This window comes from Corvus moneduloides, chromosome 6, assembly GCF_009650955.1.
Source record: "Corvus moneduloides isolate bCorMon1 chromosome 6, bCorMon1.pri, whole genome shotgun sequence".
In the NCBI taxonomy this organism is placed as follows: Eukaryota; Metazoa; Chordata; class Aves; order Passeriformes; family Corvidae; genus Corvus; species Corvus moneduloides.
The window spans coordinates 52,652,896-52,676,085 of NC_045481.1; the positions used below are offsets into that span (position 1 = coordinate 52,652,896).

Consider the following 23,190-nt stretch of genomic DNA (forward strand, 5'->3'; position numbering starts at 1 on the left):
GAAAAAAAATCCCATCCAATCGCCTCAGCTGAAAGGAAGTCAACAATTCGGGAAAACAAATAAGAGAAAATACTGAATCCATAAAAAGGCCCAAAAGAACTCTAAGAATGTGGAGAAAGCAAACAAAGAACTATCCCAGAGCTCTATTTCTGAGCGCATACCTAGGCACCTTTTAAATTCCTTTGCTTGCCATCTAAGAGGTGGATTTCATCCTTGCTTTTCCAATTTCACTTGTTTTGTAAATACTTTCCAAATGACTAATGACTCTGTTGTTCTAGGACCTCCTTGAAAGGAGCTCTTCAATCTTTCGGGGTTACACTGATCCGAAGTTTTAAAGACATGAAACAGCATAACTGCACACAGACCCATCTGAAAATCATAATTAATAAACAAAGGGGAGGGGCTATTTCATACTGTATTGAACCCTGGCTGTTACATAGGGGACAGGGAATAAACTGTTTGCTGATTGTTTTTGTTCTCATAACCTAATACAAAACTATGCTAAACAAAAGCAAAGATGATGTTTGACCTGAATCCAGCTCTGAAAACACTGAGCTGTGTCTGTATTTATCACATCATTGAAGCATGATAAGTATTCTGGTAAAAAGATTTCTGGAAAATAAAAGTTCCCTCAAAAGTCTGCAAGAACAACTTCTTTTTGCTTGTTTTACTCACTTGCATTCCTAATTTTGTGCTCTTGAATAGGATGCTGAAGGATGATTAGCTAAATAATGTCCATTATTGTAAGGAATTAGTAAAATGCTATTCTGTTATGTGTTTTGTTGTGTTTTCAAATATTAGTTATTGTTCTCAATGAAAATATGCTTCTGCAGCCAGTCAGCCCAGCAAAGTATTTAATATCTTAAGTACTGCAGTCTGCTTTCAGTCCTTGATATAAAATTCTTTGCTTGGAACTTTCGATCTCTTAGGGTTTGACCATAGTTAAGATCAAAACCAAGAAGGAAAATTCAGGGAAGACTTCAGAGACTTCAGGATTCCTAATTTTTACAAGTCCATCTCTGTCAATTGCCCTGCAATACATATTTCTGTTGAACACACTGATGGGAATCCTAGAGAAAATTCCAGGATATGTGCCCATCATATAGAGGCTCATTGGTTCTACCCTGAAGATTCCTGAAGTGCAGCTTCCATGTGCAACATACTATGACTTTCTGGCATGGATTTTAACAGAAAGCTGGTAAAGTGACAAACCTTGAGAAGAATGCAATACTTAAAGCTTTTCCATATTGATTCCATGTAGCTGGAGGAAAGAGAAAGTAGGTTCCCACTAGCCTGCCTAGGCCCCTACCTACATGAAGGGATTCTGGACCCAAAACAGCCCTTTGCTGGATCCAAAATAGGTGAGGAAAGCAGTGAAAGAAATCCAGTATGAAAATAGCAACCCTCTGTAAATATCAAGTGGGCCAAGAAATGCCAGGGTTTCTATGAGTTCTGCGCTGTCTGTTGACCTTACAGGGCAGAAAACTGGACTCTTCACAAATATCAGGGCAAAGTGCTGCTTGTAAATATTTTGAGCTGACTGTAGCCACATAAATTTTCACAAAACTTCCTTTTACCTGAAAGGTGGCTGAACTGATCTGCAGCCCTTCCTGCATACTCTGCTGCAGCTGGTTCTGGATACTGATCTTCTTCTCCTTGGTAACAGAGGCGATAGGAAAGCTCCGGATCACGGTCTGCTCCCCAACTGAGGATACAACACACAGACACACGTTAGATCACAGAATCAGGTCTGCTCTGCTCACACTGCTATTGGAATAGACAAGAATGAGTAAGTACAAAGCAACGTGAACACATTGGTACAGGATTCATTTCAGGCAAGATACCTGAAAAGTTGGTAAATTCCTAAAGCATCATTTGGAATCTGAATGTCTGTTTTATTTCAGCTGTGATTATTAGAAAAATATTCTCCTTCCTTCTGAGTCTTTCTACATAATGGAAAGCACCCCCAAAAATCTAGGTCGGTAGAGGGTAAGAAACAATTTCCAGTTTATTCAGATTTCATAATGCAATATATAACTCATAAACAGAAATTATCTACCTATCTATATATTTACATATGACCATGAACTTTCCACAACAAATTCATACTTCTGAATGACAATCTGCTTAGAAATGGCACATGTTAAATCATGAAAATTCATCATTCAGAAGAGCTGACGTATTAAGAAAATACTGAATTTACAAGCAGTAATTTTAGGTAGAATACCAACTCATGAATATTTTTCCTTTCAGTTGTTTCCAGTGTCTGAAAAAAACTGTTCAATGATGTTGATGCTTGAATGGGTTGAAGCTCAAAATACTGCCTATCTGAAGGACCACAGTTCTCACTATTTGGATTTCTTACCCAGCTGATCATGAGGAGTGCCTTTAAATATAATTCTGTAAGTGGTAAGGAACAAAGCTCCTTCAGCAGGGAGGATATGAGGACCTCCAAGCAGTCCTCCTGTGGCTTCCTCTCTGCCATCAGGATCCAGTAGCACACGGAGACCTTCACAAACAAATTCTTCTCCTGGCAGTAAAGTTGGCCGTAGAATTTTGGGCTGATGCAAATAAATGGAAGTGTAAATGTAAATCAGTGTTATACCTCAGGCTAGTAATAATATTTGGTTTTAAAAGCTTCAAAACAAAATTGTTATGACACTGAGTCCAAAGAAGAGAGATGGAGTTTGGACTCAGAGAAGAGAAATGGGTCTCAGAAAGCAGTGGGCATGCAACAGCTTGTTTATGATCAGAAGTCTGGCTCTACTAGTTTCATAAGTTCATATTTCATGAGACCAAAGCCAAGCACTTTATTTATCACTGGTGGAAATTTTCTTTTCATGTTTTGATGTTTCCTCATAACATTACGAGAGGAAAAAATTTGATGATTCTAATACTTGTAAAGAATACAAATATGTTTCATAACACTTGCCTTCTGTATTGGTGGAAGCCTCCTACTCTCACGATGGACAGCCTCCAGAGTCTCTATGTGCATTGCTACAATGCCTGGAAAGCAGTAATACCATAAATGAAGTCTCACACAATGTGAAAGAGAAAGCTGCCCTGTAATTAAAACTCTGATAATTCTGACATTCTCATAGAAATAATTATCTGAGCTCCAACAGCAATTACAGTCTGGAAAAGAAATCTAACATTCTAACTTAGATGAAAGTAACTAAAATTATAAAGTGCACTTGTTTAATTAGGAAAAGAAAAAAGAAAGACTACAAAGCACCTTTTTGTGACAATTCCTACCTGGTATCATGCAGTGCAGACCCTTGATGTGATCCTGTGTGACCCCACTTTCTGTGCAAACCTTGTCAATAAATCTGGTGATGAAGCGCACGACTGCGTTTGCAACATCATTGTTCTCTGAGTCCTCAAACCCACTCTCGGTGTCATAACTCTCTGCAACGCTGCCTGCAATGCTAAAGGCAGAAATAAAAGCAGTAACAAGTGTGAACAATTCAGCTGGTGATGCACATATGATACCTGGATAGACAGACAAGCTGTGGGGTTTTTTCCTCATTAAAATTTGCAAACCTTGCTAAAAGCATATGGTGGTACCACAATTATATTGTACTTGCACTGCTAAAACTTCATGAATGATGACATAGGACAATTTTCTCTCCATGCACAGATAGGGCCACAAGAGAAAAAACAGCTTTTTAGAAGTGAGTTCTATGTCTTCTCTTCATAAAGTCAAGTAAAGTATTTGCAACCCATGATAAACAAATATCCAGTTATTTAGAGAAAGTTACATTAAATGTGTATTTCGGTTACAGAACAAACCAATCAAAAGCTAAAAAGATCATAAGAAAAATTTTTTGTGCATTAGATAAGCAAGCAAGTCAGTGGGAGATGTACTTTGAATGTCTAAAAATGCCTCCCATAATAATCTTAGGGGCCAAATTCATAGATTGCAACATACACCGCTACCAGTCTACTGAGCACGTCCTAATGCCTGAGATTAGAGATGTTTAGTCAGCAGAAATTAGTAACTCCATGGGGAGTTTCATCCTGATAGCCTGTCTTTTACTTGATGTCAGTGTTCTCACATAGTGTTCTATAATTATCAAGTGGGAATTTGTACAGAGAGGTGATAATGAAGACAATAAACAAAGAGGGAGGAAGGCTTGTTATGAAATGTCCTGGATTTGCATGCTAGGGAATGAATGTAACTGGTGTTACACTCCTACTGCTTTCTTAGTAATTTAACCTTTGCCATTGTGGTTTAGCCCTCTTGCTTTTTGTGACCTCAGTGCCTTTTCTTCCTTACAGCTGTTGCACAGAAATGCTGATTTTATAGATGCTATACAAATGCTTTCTTGATTTTAGGTTCATACACCATTTTTTTCAAGTTATATAAAAATTAACAGACTGGGTTTGGGGCTGCTGTTTTCTTTCTCACCAAACCACATGCTTGTCTTCAACATCTGCATTACTAGAGTAAAGACTCTTAATGGGACAATACAATGCTCCTTTAAATGCAGGTAAATCACTCCAGACAAAGTTCTGTTATTTGAGAGGAAACATGTTAGACTTCTGCTCTCCTTAACTACTGAACTGGAAAGGAAGTGAAGATACTGAAATAATCTGGTATTTAGAGTAAAGCCATTTTGCAAGCCATGGCCCATCCTGACGGGTGAGCACCAGACTCGGACACCCACCTGTTTGTGACAATGCTGTTGCTTCCACTCTCCCAGTCCCCAGTGGCTGATGCTCTCAGCAGCTTGTTCTTACTTGTATCCAGTGGTACCAGCAGGTAGACCATGAGGTTGGCAAAATGAATGGCCTGGCTGAAAACTGTGCTTTCCTCATTCTGGACTAGCTCCTGCTGTGTCTGTTTATTAAGAGTTGGCCATAACCTCAGCTGCTCAGCAGCCAGGTCCATTGCTGTCTTATCCTGGTCTGCAGGACTTTTCTCCTAGAAGACACAGCGGAAGAAATATAAAGACATAGAAAATTATAAAGCTAGAACTTAAAAACCAATGCTTAGCCAAAACTTTCTTTATTAAATTGCTAAATAAACCTCTTCAGTTATTTAACGTACATATTCATTTAAAAAGAATGAGCAAATAACTACCCTTAGTAGGGTTTAAGGAAAGTTATGATTATGGGAACTGAGCTTTGAGAGCAGTTTACTGAAATGCACCAGCAGCACAACATAGGCAGATCTAAATAATATCATTTCTTTTAAGATCTTTTTTATGCCATTCAATCTTCCGTGTTTCTTCAGAGTGGTTTACTGCTTTTAACATAGCTGCTCTCCTCAGCTTATCCACTTAGCTCACATAAGAAAAAGCATAAATCAGATTGAGAAATAACATGCAGCTCATGGCTCGACCCTGGCAATATTCTCCAAATTCCTAGGATGTTCAGGTGAGGGAAGCTTTTATATAAATAGTTCCAGACCAGCTGAAATATTCATGTTTTTATATGTTGGAGTCCAATTCTAGCATTAACTTGAAGCAAACGAGGTAGATGGCCCACAGTCAAAGTAGAATAAAGAAATCTGGCAGCTGACATTAGTGACCTAAAGCCTGATGCTAAACTAATGAATGACTAGGTGTCTTGCAAATGCTTTTTCCACACTAAGTTGAGCTAACATCAAGTTATAATGCTTTGTAGATAAATGTAAATTCCTATTATTTCTCATGTTATTGAATACTGTGTAATATGGGAAAAAATGTAAGAAAAACACATAAAATTGAAAAAACTCATAACTTTCTGTAACTTAGGAGACATTAAAATGTGAATAAAAATACTGCTTTAATATTTATTATATTTTCCTACCTTTTGTTTTAACTGTACTGCATGGTTGTCATCTTTGGCTGTAAGGTAGAGGGAACGAACTTGATTCTGCACGTTGCTATAGAAGGTTGTTTCCCAGAACTGTTGGTTAGTCCAGATAGGATGATCTTGTACACAGGTGTAAGCAAACTGACTAACTCCAGGTGCTAATTTCTGAAAGCAAAAAGTGTGCAGAGTCAACAAATCAGTCCTATTATACAATTTCTTTTAAAGGCTATGACTTCAGAACTGAAACACACACACACATATATATATGTATAAATATGATTAGTTTTACAGCCTGAAATATGAAATGTATCAACTTTAGTACTGCAACATGGGAAAGAGAAATTATCTCCAGTTTTGTGCCATTCAAGAAATTAACATACAGGGAGGCTGTATACAAGTCTAATGCCAGTGCAAGGGATGGTTTTCTTGATTTAGAGTAGAAAAATGAGAATCAAGATAAGAATTTTGTGATAACAATACAGAACACATTTGTAATATAAAACATCTTCCTTGCCAACAAACCACAGTATTTTTAATAACCTAGCTGTACAACACAGAAATCAGTATTCAAACAGATGCAAATTACTTCTCATTTTATTTAGAAGTGAGAACCGCAGTAATGAAATTCAAAGTAATACTAAGTGTCAACTGAGTCCTTCCAATAAACTACATTTGTTGCAACAGCAGAAGATTAGATAAATTGTTATCTTCAGAGTTATTTACTGAACTGTATGACCCAAATTCAGTTCCTGAAAGAGTGCTAATTTGGGTATTTCTTTGAAGTCACAAGGGTCTGGATCACTGTAAAGTCTCAAACAAACCCAGAATTGTTACAGCATTAGTCATTATGAATGAACCATTTTTTTCAAGTATATCTATTTATTTAGGTTGCACAAGTCTCCCAGGGAGTTGTTTAATATTCTTGATAACCACATACAAAGAAAGGAAATTTATTTCAATGACCTGAATTATGAAGAATTAAATCCTTTATCATGTTCTTACTTTTTGATAAAAGAAGGCCACAAAAAACCTGTGTTGTATACTGCATGTTGCAAAGAAGCAGGTAATCTAAATATGTGCTCAGGATTATTTCTGCAGCAGAACGGAAGAATAAAGTACATTACTGGGTGCCTCATTTAATGACTATCACTCACAATACTACCCATACCTGAAACACACATCATATCTAGAATTTAGATTTTATTTTAGTGATTGTGTTCTAAACCACTTTCCTGGAGAGCATGAATACCACTCAATATTTGTAATTGTAGACTTGTACAGAACAGCCAGTACTTACAATACTTCCCTAGCTGGCACTTGGGCATTCAAATGGAAGGGTAGGAAATTACAACCAAAATTTTTGAAGTCTGGTTTACAGATTTCTAGTTTTGCAATTCTTCAAACTGTGTTTTCCTCACTATGCTCTTCCAAGTACAGCATGAACTGAGAGTCCTGATCATGTGCCATGTACTTATTCCCTATCAAAGGTCCTTGAAAATTCTGTATCTGAGGAAATGGTATGTGGCACGCTAATAAAATGTACCCAATTGAAGTGTCTTTTTGTGCTTAGCCATCTAAAAGTGAGCAGTATGATTTTGATTCGCTCATGCAGAATTTCATCAAAAATTCTTGGTAACCTATTAAGAAATCTACATCTGTTCAAATAATGTTAAATGTGACTTTGTTTACTCCATACAGACTGAGAGGGCAGATAGCTGCTTGTTTTAACAGACACCCAAGTTTCAGTTGTGGTGCAGTTTATGGCAGATCACAGGAAATGATAACTGATCTCCCACCCCTGATGCAGCTGTTAAATCACAGAACAGGACAGCACAAAGAGTGTCCTACTGATCTTTGTGGGGACTGCTGGACATCCCTTGAAAACACCTAATCACACAAAAGATACACCACAGGGCCCACAAACTGATCTGGCCCAATCATTGACCTACATCAAAACCCAGATGCACAAAACCTCTGTTGCAGAGGAACAGGGATGATGAATAAATCATGGAATAAAAATATGGACAACATATCTCAAAAGCAAAGATCAGTGCTAAAGCCATATCATGACTTTTACTTGGATTAACTTTTTTTTCCCACTGGCACTGAATTCCCAGTCACAACAGATCTGCAAAGAGGGAGTAGGAATGCCAAGAACAGGGGGAAAGAAAAAGGGGAAAGGAAAAACAAAAGGAAAAAGGAAACAAAAAGTCTGTTCAAGCCTAGCTAGTCGGTAGGGTTAACTCACGTCAATTTGTGCAGCAAATGCCACGTGATGAGTGAATTGACTATCAACCTCTTCCATTGCCATTGTGTAAACTGGGTGAAAAGGGGGTGATCTTTGACACAAACTCAAAAGGAAGTTTAAGCTCCTAACCCTGTGTCTAAAGAAATAAAAATGAGATACATGATTTTCACATGGAATCAAACATGACAGGAAAGCTGAGGGGCTTTTAGATGCTCTTCCTGTGCCCATAATTTGGCATGAACAACCATGTACAAAACATAATTTTTAAACATTGGAGATTTATGTTCAAATACAACAACATAAATCAACGCTGACAACAATTCCTAGACCAAATAAAAAAGGTTTATTTACAAAAGCATGAAAGAAAACACATCAAAAAAGCTTAGTGATCATAAACATTATCCTTCTCGTCACCTGCATGTGTTAAAACAAATGGCAAAACCTCACAGTGGCCAGAGCACAGAATTAAAATCAGGACTTGCAGTTCCTGGCTCTGCCAGTTACTTGGATTCTCTGCTTGTTTGGGTTAGTTTGTTTGCAAAAAAGGCAAGAATACCAACCTCAAGAAGCACACTCTTGTTCCTAGGCAGTCTAAATCCACGGACTAAAAATACTCTTGGTACAAATATAAGCGTTCCATGAAGTTTGCAGTGTCTATATTCTCTACCCTGAGAGTGCTTAGTCAGCCCATTTCCCTAGAATGGAAACTCATCTAACACATCAAAAGGGCCCCAATGTTTACTGCTACATTCAAAAGAATTTGCTCAGAATTTCCCCAATTTAAGGACAACAGTAGTTTTGTGGGTTTTACATCAAGCAATACTGCATGCAAAAAACGTATCTTCACCTAGCTCTCCACAGGGCAGCTAAACTACACTGATATTTGTGCTCTTTCCCTCTGTCCCAATAACTCACTCCTGCCAGACAGAATGAACACAGGAGGCAGCAAAAGAATTTCCTACTTATAAGGGAGGATTTAGAGACTGATAGCTTAAAAGAGACCCCTGAAGAACATAATAAAAATAGTTCTGAACTCATTAAGTCCTTATTCTAAAGCTCTCAGTATGACAAAAAGAGCATTGAGGTGTAAATTGTAACAACCAACAGTTAATTAACCATCAGTTAATTGCTGCAAAGGACACTGAGTCCTTTAAATTGATTAACGAAACTTAAAAACCCCTGAACACTCCTCTCCCAAATCCCCTATGAAACAGACCCTACCCCTCTCAGAATAATTAACTACATGCTACAGTTTGTGAAAACACAAGGTAGGCTTGGGACTTGCTTTGTATGACTACACAGGCAACTTCTTGAATTCAAGAATTGTCTTTCCATTATTTCCACCTTGAGGGGTACTGGATAACACCTGCCTAGAATTTTTTCCGTGTTTCCCAACACTGGATAGTTCTGATTGTGAAAATGATACTTGCAGCTCAGTAAGAAATGTGCACCAGTTCCAAGACTCCCAAACTTGCTGTGAGGTGCAGGTCCTCAAAGAGCTTCTCTATAACATTATATTATCTAGATTGCTTGTTTCTGATCACTCACAACTTGCTTGTTGTGTTGATCACTCAGCAGTTACTAGCCTTTACACCACAAAAGCTTAAAAGAAGGAAGCAAATTCATTACAGCAAAGCAAAGGATCCAGCTATTGATTGTAAGGTTGGAAAATGATTTTCAAAACAAAAAGAATAAAAACCAGAATATGAATATTCCTACGACTGCTCTTTTCTCACAGGATTTTGCTACACGTCTCTCAGTTAAGGAAGTGAAGGGGCAAACTCAACAGTGCTCTGTTTTTTAGAGAAATCCAGTTTACTTCAGAAATAAAGTGTATTTCTGTCTCCAAGTGACAGCCTGAGTTACTGGTTTGGATATATTTGGTGAGAAAATGAAGCAAAACAAGTGAGAAGGAGGGTGTTGCTGAATGCAAAGAGTAGCTTCCTCCTCAGCTCCTCGAGGAATCACTGGCTGTGGGTTATCTCTCTGGCCCCTGTGAGGAAGCTACTACAGCACCTTTGCATGCCAAAGCTCTTCCTCTCCTGTATTGGATACAGTTATCCCTGAAATCTGCAGTGCAGGCTTAGAGATCATCAGGACACAGTGGCATTGCTAGTTTAAAGAGCTACTCCCTGTCTCTGAGCTGCTCAGATAAACATCCAGTCAGCCACCACCGACTGCACATCATGAGTAGGTACCACTTCCTGCAGGCAACAGCTGCCCCTGGCCAAGTGATGCAAATTAATTCTGCAAGTGAACATGTCCTACAAGCCAGTCCTGCAACCACATCTATGCTATGCCCACACAGATCCTGGTAAATCCAAAAAGACTTCAAAGTTGTCCCCCAGCATCAACCCTCATTGACTGACGAGCAGGACTGAGCCTTACCTACGTACTACTTGCAGATAACACATCACAGAATCACTGAATGGCCTGTGTTGGGAGGCACCTTGAAGATCATCCAGCTTCAACACCCCTGCCATGGGCAGGGACACCTTCCACTAGACCAGGCTGTTCAGAGCCCCATCCAACCTGGCCTTGAACACCTGGGGCATCCACAGCTTCTCTGGGCAACCTTCTCTTGTCTCATCACCCCTACAATAAACAATTTATTCCTATTATCTGTTTTAAATCTACCCTCTTTCTCTTTAAAGCCATTACACGCACAAGGGTAATTGTGCATGTATATGTTTCCAAGTCTGACTGTGTGCTGCATGGATAACACAAGGCAAAAAATTCCATTCATTGAATGGTTTTCCTATTTGGTCTAAAGTATAAAATTACGCCCACATGTATTGTGCACACAAATGTGGGGAAAGGTCATTAAAGCATGAAGGAAGAACTGCAAAGCTTCTGTAAATTTCTATTTTACTGCTCTAGAGAAAAAACATGAAATACTAAATGGAGGTTTGTCTCCAATCTGAATATCTCGCCAACAAAAAAACAATCTGCCACCTCTCCTTGCCTTCAGAAAGCCATCAAACCAGACTCAAGATTGACTTCAATTTTAAAATAAAATGAGTAGTAAAGTGGTCCATTACACTGTTTATCTACTATTATTTCACTATGAAAAATAAAAAGAAGGTCAATTCACTCCTAATTCAGTGCTACCAAATCACAGACAGGTACACTAAACCAGCAGAGGGCAATAGAATTCTAGAATTTTGCAAAAATGGGATGTAATTCTGGATGGAACTTTATTTACTGTATACATTTTCTGGCAAAAGTCACTTAAACATCTAATTACTCATGGTCTCTAATCCTAGATTCCTGAAGATCATGTGTAATTTACTAGACATTACTTAAAGCCATAAAGAATACCTCAGATTTCTACCAAGATGTATCAAGATAGATATTTGCTAATACAAAGTTCCCTGTAACATTAAATAATACACATAACAACACACTTCTTTCTCCAAAGAGATAAAAACAGATTTAAATAGTTCTGTTATACAAAGAAAGAAAGGAAACTAAAATCATCTAAAACGAAGTATGTTCAGATCCCACAAAAAAAGAGAGAAGACATTTTCATACCAGAACTTTGCAGTCCTAAATAAGGTTAAACTCCAAGAAGTGGATGAGAAACAGTTTGATTTTTCTCCCTCTATACAGCACAATGAAGTTTTGGCGGGTTAAATCAATTAGTTAAGATACAGATTTCACAAATTCTCCGTTGAGGTGTTGAATCCATCTGAAGAGTTTTTCTAACTTTGACATGGTTATTTTGAAAGTCTCCTACAAAGTCACTGAATCCCTTTGGATCAGGTGGTTCAGCAGTGAGTGTGCACCTGTGAGTGCATTTGAATAGTGGCACTGGCTCTACCCACAAAAATAACCAACAGCAACAAAGTTGGTACCCAGGTCTGTGCTCAGAGACAAATAAACCCTGTAAATGTCCCAAGTTTATGGCTTTTATCTGTAGTCAAATACTGGTTCTTAGAATTATTGATGACCTGATATGTCACTTAAAGCCTAGCTAAATAGAGCAACTAAGTAACCCCCAAGGGGTAATAAAGTAACTACTTTTAAGTTCTTCTGTCACTTCAATCTAGTAGTTCTTTAATTACTATTTTTCTTCTTCTATGGCAGCTTTCTCTGTCTTCAGTGGTCAAAATCCTTGTGAAGTTCTCTCAATATACAGCATTTCCTCATCTGAAGAAACTATTAAAACAATAGTCCTCAAGTACCCTCAAGAGCAGGATGAGCAAATCTGAAAGATGTATGGCTACAATACAGAATATGAATTGCAAATTCATAAAATTTTAAGAGTAGTAGAACTCATCTTGGCAATACAAGTGACACGTATACTACGTGGTTCAGGTGAAAGAAAGAGGATGGGCAAAATCGGAAACCGCATTTATTATGAAGAATTCTGAAAGTAAGGACAAGAAAACTGAACTTGTTGCACTCTGAACCAGGCCATTTGACAGATTAAACAATATCCAGTCTGATCAACAAAGAAAGTGATTGTGGAGGTGCTGAATGGAAGGGCCTTACAGAGCAGGATACTGTAAGGATACAGTTCTGCCACATGGTAAGATGCAGTTTTGGCACGTGCAGTGCACGAGGAAGAGGAAAGCCACATACCTGCCCTGTGAATTCTAACTGGCACAGTGTTATGAACTCATGACAACGAGCTGATGTGGCATTCCCAAACTGAAAGGGCTGTGATGAATCAGAGGAAGCCAAGAAGAGCATCCCACCAAGAATTCCAACTGCAGGTACTGTCATGAAGCGTATAGAAGCAGCAAATGGAAAAAATGCACGGATATGGGTGAAAACAAGAGTAGGAGATAGAAACTTCAATTATGGGCTTAAATCACTTGGATGTGTAAGGAAGAAAAACATTTGTGACACCTCAGTTCTTTGGTCACACTCAGCTAAAACTGATGAGATATCAAGGATATCAACAGACATTCACACAGAAGCAGGCAATACATACAAATATATCAGCAATTTCTCTCCCTTACCATCTGTAAGCATTTGCCCTCCCGTGGAAACATAAAAAAATGCTGCTCGAACCATGACGGATAATAATGCTACAATGAAACAGAACTCAATGAAGGAAATTGTGTTTTCATGCAGAAAGTTCCATTCTACTGGGATAAGGACATAGTGATGAGGAGGCAAAGTGGAACTTGCACATATGGAAAATGCATGGGAGACTGAGTTACTTCATTTACATTCCTTCGCTTTAAGGTCAGAAGCTTTAGGAGAATTTTAATTAAACCACCAGAAATTCTTTCACGGTGAAAATTCTAAGTGAATCAGAATTTCTGTAACACTGTAATCCCCCCTAGAAATAACAATGTAAAGAGAGGGGCTACAACCAAATTAAAATTGTTAAACCAGCGTTACGTATCATTTCTAGAAAACAAGCTCAAGTGAAATCAGTTACGAATGATGTGATCCAGTACTAGTGGAAATGAAACAGAAAGCTTTCTCCTTATTCTAGAAGATACTGGGTCAGTTCCTCAGTTACAGAAATTTACTACAAAATTTTATCTTTACATCTTATTTTAATTGGGGGGAATTTCCTTTTTCTTCTTCCTGACCAAGTACTTCCTCCCACAAACCAGTAAGGACAGGAACTACAGATTGCCAAGTTCTCTTCCATGTTTCCCATGATGTTATCATTCTGGGAAAGCCAGCTTCTTCAACAGAGCAAAGTTACCACAGTAATTAATTTCCTAAATTCCTTGTAAAGGTATGTTAAAAACATTCTCTAGTTAGTCTCTCCTACTAATATGCTAACCTGTTGTATTATACTTTCCTAATTTCCTTTTCCACCACCTAAAAATGGGTTTGGAAGTCAGATATTCTCTACTGCAAAGACATAAAATGTATTCTACTGGCATGTATTATGTATCCATTCAGAACCAAAGTGCACAAGTTAAAATCTTAAGGATCAGAGATGACATTTTGGTGCCTGTGTTTGCAAAGGATACTGCAAAACCACTCGATCACAGCTAACAAGAATCCTCAGATTCCTGTTTTAACTTGAAAAGTATGTTTGCTTTTACAAAAATAATTTACTGAACTATAATATTTGTATGAAAAGAACTTTTAATGCATGTAATAAAAACTTTTGACTGGAGGAGTGCTTGGAAATATTGACAGAACTTTGACCATTGCCTTAAAAATGCTCTTCCATGACCCCACTTATATTCATAAGCACCTGCCAAGTAACCACATTATCCTCTCTCAAAAGTCAATAAAACTGCTTTTAGGTCATGTCCATAAAAACTTCAGCATTAATTAACCTTCTGGTGGACACAGTCACCAACAGTAATGATGACTATTATGAATAATGATGACTGTCATGAATTATGAACAATAACGATGACTCCACAGCTTCCTTCCAATGCCTCAAACTGCCTGGGTTCAGATATTATTACTTATTTCATTTTTCTGTTCTTTTGTACAAAAGCAACACCAACAGTTCTGTCCACAATTAAGGCTCCTGGATTTTCCAGGAATGCAAATAATGCTCATATACACACTAGATAATGTTGTAAATATTCTTTTGTGCTTCAGCTTCTTCCATATTTTCTATTACATGACACAGCCATGTTCTTTTTAAGCAGGCAACTTAATGTATTTCTGTATTAAAGGGATTAGCATTCTGAGAACGGATAAATAAAAATAATTTTAGTACTAAAAATAATGTTACTTAATACTACTTAGTCACAAAAACATTTCCATAGACTAAGATAGTATCAGAACTGGCAGGATAGAGATACAAAAAGAAAATTAATGGAAGCAGACAAAACTCCTTGCCAAGACAATAAAGGAAGTCTTTCACGATGGGAGTTTCCTAAACTAAAGCTAGCAATTCAAGAGTGGAGAATTTTAAAGTAGAAGTGATTTTAACCCGAGCACACCAGAGCAGGACAGAAAGTTTTAGAAGGAAGTATATTAACTAGGTGCAAGAATGAAAACATTTCAGTGTAGAAAGCCAACACATTACAGAAAGTCTTCCTAGCCTCCCAGGAGTCTAAAAGCATGCTGATGATAATGAGAATCACTTGGGACAATCACAGTTGTGCAGAAATTGAAGTTAAGAATCAAAACTCATATTAATTGTAAAAAACCCCACTAATTATGCTTTTCTAAATTAACTGCATCATCCAATAGCTTTATGCGATTCTCTGGTATTTACACAAATTCTAAAATAAACATATAATATTGTTATAAAGTAACAGAGGCAATGGTAGTATCAAATTTTCCCACTTTTCCACAGCAGAAGTGGACCAATATTCTACTGATTCCAGCTGATACTAACTGTAAAATTTGCCTGATAAAGACATAAACATGGAAACAACTCTTCACCCACCATCACAGATTTTCCACACTGGCCTTTCATTGGGTAACTTCCCTGTGACTTTGTAGCTGCTGCTACACAACAGAGAGTACATTTCAAATTATGAAGCTTTTGTTACATAACTAACCTTGAATTGGGTCTCTCTTGGAAGGGCAGTTCATGATAATAATTAAAGTATTATAAACTATTCTGAATTTCTCTAGTACTGCCTGCGATCTTCGGAGAAAGCCCTTATCCTTGTAACTGGGAATCTCTCCTACACCAAACAGGCTCTGGAGCAGAGTGGTCATTTATTCAGGTATTTCAAGGAATAAAGACTTTCTTCCATAGAACATCTGCCATAACTGTTACTGAATCCATTTCTGCTATGAAAGTACACAAATTACTTTCATGTCATTATGCCATATGAAAGAGCATATATATCTCACTATGGAAAACATTAGAATTACTTCTATTGGTGTATTAACATGAAATACTTCTGTATCACATTTTATTATTAATTCAACTTTTTACTTAAATTACGATTTTTGTATTCACCTTGAATATTGTAAAAAAAAACCCCTGGACTAAAATCCTTTTCATCACAAAAATGCTGCCAGGATAATTCTTAAGATGACCTGAATAAATGTTCTGTGCTATATTCAAAGGTTTTAAGTTAAATGATTTACACCAGATTTTGCTCTTTTAAAAACCCTGAATAAAGTCTCCTATTTTATGTAATTCTGTTCCGTTCTCAGTAAAGGTACAGGAACATGGATTACAAATGAAAAATGGGCAGCCATGAAGATGAACAGCCCAATTATGCCATACTGTAAGGATTTCAGTCAGCCCCAGCCCGTAAAACTGCAGACTCATTTCTCTCATTCCATTTCAAGCGCTACAAAAAAAATTAGCATCAGTATCCAACTGAAATTTTATTTGAAATTTTGTGGCTTAGAGCATTAAAATAAAACAATAATAATAAAAAAATCAGTTTTTCCCTCTGTCCCTCCCAAGAATTACATAATTTAGTCACATAAAAATTATAAAGCAGTCTCCAGTACATTTTGCTTAAAGACAAATGTCAATTTGAATGTAATACATCCAAACTGTGAGACATTTTGCTGCATTTGGGTTATTTTTGCCTAAGAGAGATCAGCACTCCCCAAGTGTACATCAAGCCATTAAAAACAACTGACTCAGAAATTTAAATTAAACACCTGTGACTCTGAAAAATAATACTGCTCTGGATACTGCAATGTAAAGAAATGTTTGTCCATAAATGTGGAAGCCCACTCATAATATCTACACAGAGAAAACTTTACTCTCAGAATAGCGTATTTTTATTGTGCCACTTCCTTTATTCAAACACTTCTGAATGCCAAACAACAAAAAATTTGCAAGTGTGTTACTGTGGACTATGCAATGTGGTAGAATATACTCAGAAAGGTATGGAAACAAAGATGATTATATGCAGTTTAACCAAAAAGTTTGAGTTACAAAATTTTGGAAAAGATCCCTGAGAGGTAGAAAATTGTAGTACAACCGGCACAATCAGGTTCAGAGGGGAATGTAACTTTGTCTAACATTCAGTGGTTGAGGGATGCAAGAAAGAATGTCTGATCAGTGTCAAACATCAGCTTCGCTGCAAAGAGAGGGCAGATGGAGAGGTGGCCTCTGCCTGGGGCAGCAGTGGGGACCAGCTTTTGCTCCATGTGGTGTTGTCCAGGACAGGCTGGAACTGGTGCCTGCCACTGATCCTGCCTGGCTGCACTCTGAGCCTCCCAGAAATGCAGCGTGGCGTTCACCACATCCTGCCACCTTGGCAGGGGCCCAGGATGAAACAGGGAATCCAAACCCTGTGAGTTGGACAATGCCAGTTATGCAATCGTCAAATTGTCCTCCTTGATGAGTTAATAAAAGGAAAACACAATTAAAATACGTGCCTTTCCTCTTGTCCTGCCTTCCCGCACGTAGAACAAGAGCTCTTTTCCACAGCACCAAGGAACACTACATTTCCACTTCACACACAGAAGTGACCACATACCGAATACGCATGGGTCACCCGTACCGTGAAAACATGGAAAAATTCTTTTATCTTCACGTATAAATACATTTTATTTATATTGTTTCAATTTTAAACAAAATTCCAGCAGTATTACTAAGGGTAAACTAAAACCTTTTTCTAACCCAGAAGCAAAAATTTGTTTGTTTTTGTGACATTAACAGTACACACCAAAGTCCACTGTCACTGATGAGTCACATTTCGCTAACAGCTTGTGTCCAATATTTAAAATTTTTAAAAAGCATTGGGACTATTTTTTCTAGAAAAATTCAATTATTACTCCAGGCCACAAATATGCAACCAGTGCTGACTTCCTGTCTATGACTTTAATCCCATCAGCTCTGACTTAGAGTGCGATCAAATCCTGCCTGATCAAGTTTCACAATAGATCAGTCACCAGACTTCAGGGAGAATTCTGAAATTTCACCAGACATCCCAAGAGCTCCTAGCACGCTGTACACAGTGTGATGTTTCTTGTAATTTTAATTGGATCTGTGTAGAAATACGCTAGACTAGTTTTTAAATAAGCAAAGACATTAAGACAAGATGGGTTACATCATGCCAGCTTGTTCCTTTCTTCAAATTTTCTGCTGTTTTTCCAAAGATATTTAGAAAATCCCTTGAGGCTAATGCATGACATAACCATTCCAGAATCTTACCAACATCACCTCCAAGCTGTAGTCTTACTGCTCAGTTTCTTAGCTCATCTGCTGAACTCAAACAAAACCACATCTTTCTCATTATTTATACAACTCAAACACTTGGTGGCTGCGCTATGTGCAGTAAAATACAGTAAAGTTGTTTAGGAAGAACAGGTAATTGTTTCATTAGTGCTCTGCTTTGTGAAACCTAACATTTCATGTACACAACAGTCCTTCCATAACGTGAACTGTGATATTGTGTAACTTCTTTTCACTACTTCATTTGAAGCAACAGGAATTACACTAACAATGAAATGCCGTGACACAAAATCCCACCACAATTTCCCATCAAAATGCTACAGCAAACATAGATGGTAAAATATCAGACTGGTAAAAGTCTACTACATTTTTAGATTTACTACAAATTTTGTCACTGATAACTTGATTTGGAGCACTGCCTGTGCAATTACACCAATGCACACACAAATGAAACCCCGTGTCACTGCCACATGCACAATTCCTGTATATTCCTGGCTACCACGAACATTGTTCAGTCTCCACAGGGGTGGGTGAAAGGAGATTTAATATGCTGCTGGCATTAAACACGGTATTCTGAGGACAGAAACACCAATAAAACAACTGCACTCTGCCAAGCACTGCTTCATGCCTGGGAAGCATCAACACAATCATATGGCATAGGTCAGATAATTCTTCATGTTGAAGCACAGGTTCATGCCAGGTAGAACATATTCACTCTAGTCTATGATAGAATTTTGAAAACCTCTAGACAGGCTGAAAAATCCTCCAAAAAGTGTAATTTTTTACTCAAATTCCAAACTGAACCTTAAACTGTTAATCTAAATTTTAACTAATCACTGCAAAGTTAGTCTAATAGTCTTATGTTCTGAACAGCATGTCAGTTTGTGTTTAGTATGAATAGTTTTATACCAAAATAAGTACTTTTGCCAAAGAATTGTATCTAATGGGACATACCAAAGGGGACCATCACTGAACCTGAGGATTAGATCTGGGAAAAACAAAATTCTTTTTCTATTATGCACTAACAGCTGGCTTTTGCAAGTTAACAGTCAGGTTACTTTAATTTTTAATTCAGGTCAAGAACATTAAAAAACTCATCATGCTTCTTCCATCCAGGGACTCAGAGTTTCCTGAGTGTATTTTTAGAGTTAAATAGTCTAGGCTATTAATAAAAGATTTCAGAGAACTTTCTGTGAGAGAAATGGTGTGAGATCTTGGTACCCCTACCAAAAAATACAAGTGTATATATGCAACTAAAATGTATTCTACATTCAATCCAGACTTTTGCTCTGCTTGATGGTGAAATCAAAACTTCAAGTTTATTTCAACACTCCTGATACTAGATTTTTTAGAAATCTCTTTTTACTGTCTTATTTTTTTTTTCCCCTACTTGATAAAACTTTACCAAGGTAGGAATCTAACAGAACTGCTACAACACCCCAAAATACTCCCTGTACCTCTCAAGGTGAAGAGCTATGTGGACTCTGTTGGATATTTTTATAAGAAAAACTAAAAACCAGAAAATAAAAGAAAACAGAAGTTTCTTCAAAATGTAGAATGTATGCAGTAGTAAGAATAAAATAAGGAAGAGGGAAATTTCTACGGCTCATTAGGTCTTCCCTCAAGTTAAGTATTTGTGGCAGCAACAAATGTGAAACAACAATTCTGCTACTCAAGGACTCAGAGTGAACAGAGAAAGATAAACTTGGAACTAAAGACGGGAGAAGTCTATTTGCTGGGATCAAAAAATTTAACATCTCACCATGCTACCTTACATAAGAGAATGAAAATACTCTCTACTGCTTTCCCAAAAGCAGTTGTGGGGTATTATGTACAGCTATGAAATAAAACCCATTTAAATAAAACTTTTTTACAGTTCAAATAATTAGAAGAGGAAAAAACTCTGCCATTTTATGCTCCCTACATGTTGTTAAGCACTAGTTTAAATAAAAAAGTCAAGAAATCTACACAACTAACTTTGTCAAAATTGGTCTTGTGTTCAACAGATGATTCTGTTTTCTATGACTGGTAAAGTTCAACATTTTTTATTCTAAGAACAACATGACAGAATCTATTTCTAGTTTAAAAAAACCCCAGAAATTGATTAGAATGTATGATTTGAACTAAAAATGACTGACTTATTTCTCAGCTTTTTGTTGCGGAAATCTTGGTTTCCATTCAGCTGAAACAAGAAACGTTCTGCATTTTACTTATGGCTACTCATTAATGCCTCATAAACAATCTGAAACGTGGAAGGTTGTATTTTTCAATTTCTGTATTATTAATGTCTAGATAAGCTGTCACAGCAACTACTGTTTTGCAATATCACAGTGTACCAATTACCAACGACTAAACACTTCTTTCCCAAACTGGGTTGTATAACAACATTCACATTAAACAAAGTCTATTTAATATTGCAAGCAAGTCCACATTCTGAACTTATCTCCTCAGGTATGTACATCCTAAAAAGCAGGACTGGAGCTACCCAGAACTGGTGAAAACAGTACTGTATTGGGACACTGAAACAAATATAGTCATACTACAAGAGTTCTGCTTCTGAAAGAATTACTTACAAAACTTGCATTATTTGTGTTTTCGTATTTACTATTACATTGTATTTTGCCACTATCAAACATTATGCACTTCCCCTCCCAAAAAGAAACCAAAACAAGAAACTGAAAACAAATATGTAGTTAAAACAACTGATTCATAATATTCTCCAAAATTAACAACTACACAGACTGAAAACTTGTACTTTTGGCCAAGTACTTTACTGGCCAATTTTACTACAGTGACCATTGTATTATATTGGCCAGTATATGTTTAACATGCCAAATTAAACAAAGTAGTACTGCAATAAATAGTTTTTACAGAGTAACATCAGAAATTACTCTTTTCTATTATTTTAGTGACTAAATATAATTCAGTGATAATTCTGTAACCCATCATATACGCCTGCATTTAATTCTGGGTGTGTCTCATAATCATAATGATCCAACAGCAATAAATGCCATTCTGGAGTAATGTCCATACCAGTCTTTTTGATGATTTCCATTGACATCAATAAATTCTAGAATGAATCTTCCTATCCATCATGTATCTCCTGTCATCACTTTCTCCATTTTAATAAAGTGTGTGTGTAAAAAAATACAAAACAGCAGTGGTTTTCAATAGACACTTACCCTATAGAAGGCAGTCGTCAGGGGCAGCAATGCTGCAGCAATGCTGTATTCTTCTGAAGATGAACAATCCTGCAAGAAAAAACATAGAAGAAAATAAGCAAAACCTTTTTATGCACTATAATTTCATTCCTGCCTTATGGAGTCCCTCTGGCATCCTTCTGACACACAATGTAATCTTCAATCATCTGATATCATGTAAGAATAACACGATTTATGAGTGGGTACATATATACATATATGTGTATCTCCTCATGATTTCTCTTAGACAGGCATTGCTGTGATTCTTCCCACTTTAGAAATTTATGAGCCAATTTCTCATTCATATGTCTGAAATACAATTTCACTGACATAGTTTACATATAATAAGGAAAGTTCTCCTCATCTAGGAAACAATGAAAAGGTAGCTTGCTTCCATTTGGGTCAACAGCAAACCTGACTAAAATGGAAGTGATGTGATGACCAAAGAATGCCCTTTCAAAACGTCTACATGAAGGAAGTGACATTTTTGCAATATGAAATAATCACCTCCACAGTCTCTACAAAAGTTTGGCACAAGGTTAACTTCAAAAGAAGATGAAAACCCATTCTCTTCAAGTGTTTGAATGCCTCATTCAACAGTCAAGTGTGTCATTCATGTCTCTCTAGGCAGAGAAGGGTATGCCAAAGTAAATCAACTAGTAATTGTGCTGATGAAAGTCATGATTTTATTACGGAAGTCTTTTAAAAGAAAGCAGAATTGGAATGTAACTTAATATTTAAAAAACAAACTACTTGAATTTTTATGACTATAAAAAAATAGAACAAAAAATACCCAAGAAAAGTTAAAAATTATACTTTCTAAGAAAGTGATCAGGTGGGTTCTTTTCATCAGCTCTTTTTGCCACCACTAAAGAACACAATAACGCGCACAGTTGTACTAGACAAATGTATCACCATTGTGCTGCTGGATGATGGATGGACAACCAACATTTCCAGAGGAACAATTCATTTTAATATTTTTAACAACCCCTGTTACAGGGGGCACCCTGAAACTCAAACCACTCCTATTAACTGTAACAACTGACCAAGTGCCAAAATTGAAATATCTCAAGCGTTCCTCCGCCAGACTTTACAGTTATGCCTTCATCTCATATCAGAGTTCTCTAAAACAGAACAACTAGCAAAAACCTGGCAAGAGCCAATTGTGATAGCAGAAATATTAAATCTACATTACAAAAGCAATCATGTTAAGGATCATTAGGATGTTATTTGTATTCATCTCACTCTTTGCTCTCAAATGGCTGCAGAGTGACTGTGGACTGCAGGTTTAGAACAACAGACCAAAGAACTCATCACAAGACTATTTTACTTCTCATCATTTTAAAGCTTATTTCAACCTTTGTGATTTTTCAGTAACAAATACTTCATCTTCTATTACTTTAATCCAGCTCACCTAAACAGAATACCAATGTCCATTACAGTTAAATACAGCAGCATTTAGAAAACTGCTTACATATATATTCTGAAAAGGCATACAACAAGTTCACAATTGTGAAGGTTCACTTCTGCCCAGAGTTACTGAGGGTTTTAACTGTGTCTAACTCTGCACAAATGCATGAATGCTAACCATGCACGGACAAGAGTTTGGCAAGTGCTCACACTTCATAACACATCCCAGTCTGGTAGAGGAAAACAAACAAAAATGGACACTGAGAAACTCAATAAATGTTTCAATGATGCCTCTTAGTATTGTGATACGTATATAACAAACCCAAATTAGTTTGTAAGATCTCAGAGCATAAGGCTAAAGGACACAGCCTCAGCTGCTTTTAATTTTCCATTTCTCCATTATTTCCTATTGTTATCCATATCCTTAATCCCCATTTGGAATTTAGCACATGTATTTTTAGTTTAATATATGATAAATATTC

At 37.0% G+C, this 23,190-nt stretch overlaps 1 protein-coding gene across 6 annotated transcripts in view; it reads right to left on the reverse strand.

Moving 5' to 3' along the window:
* Positions 1-23,190, reverse strand: part of SBF2 (SET binding factor 2) — a 234,630-nt gene that overhangs the window by 43,797 nt on the left and 167,643 nt on the right. For all 6 annotated transcript variants that reach the window (XM_032112338.1, XM_032112341.1, XM_032112339.1 and 3 more), the window contains exons 17-23: positions 21,281-21,349; positions 5,797-5,967; positions 4,671-4,927; positions 3,256-3,428; positions 2,933-3,006; positions 2,366-2,561; positions 1,578-1,705 (exon numbers count right to left, since the gene is read on the reverse strand). In XM_032112338.1, the coding sequence (XP_031968229.1) occupies positions 1,578-1,705; positions 2,366-2,561; positions 2,933-3,006; positions 3,256-3,428; positions 4,671-4,927; positions 5,797-5,967; positions 21,281-21,349 (1,068 nt within the window). The remainder of the gene's footprint in view (positions 1-1,577; positions 1,706-2,365; positions 2,562-2,932; positions 3,007-3,255; positions 3,429-4,670; positions 4,928-5,796; positions 5,968-21,280; positions 21,350-23,190) is intronic.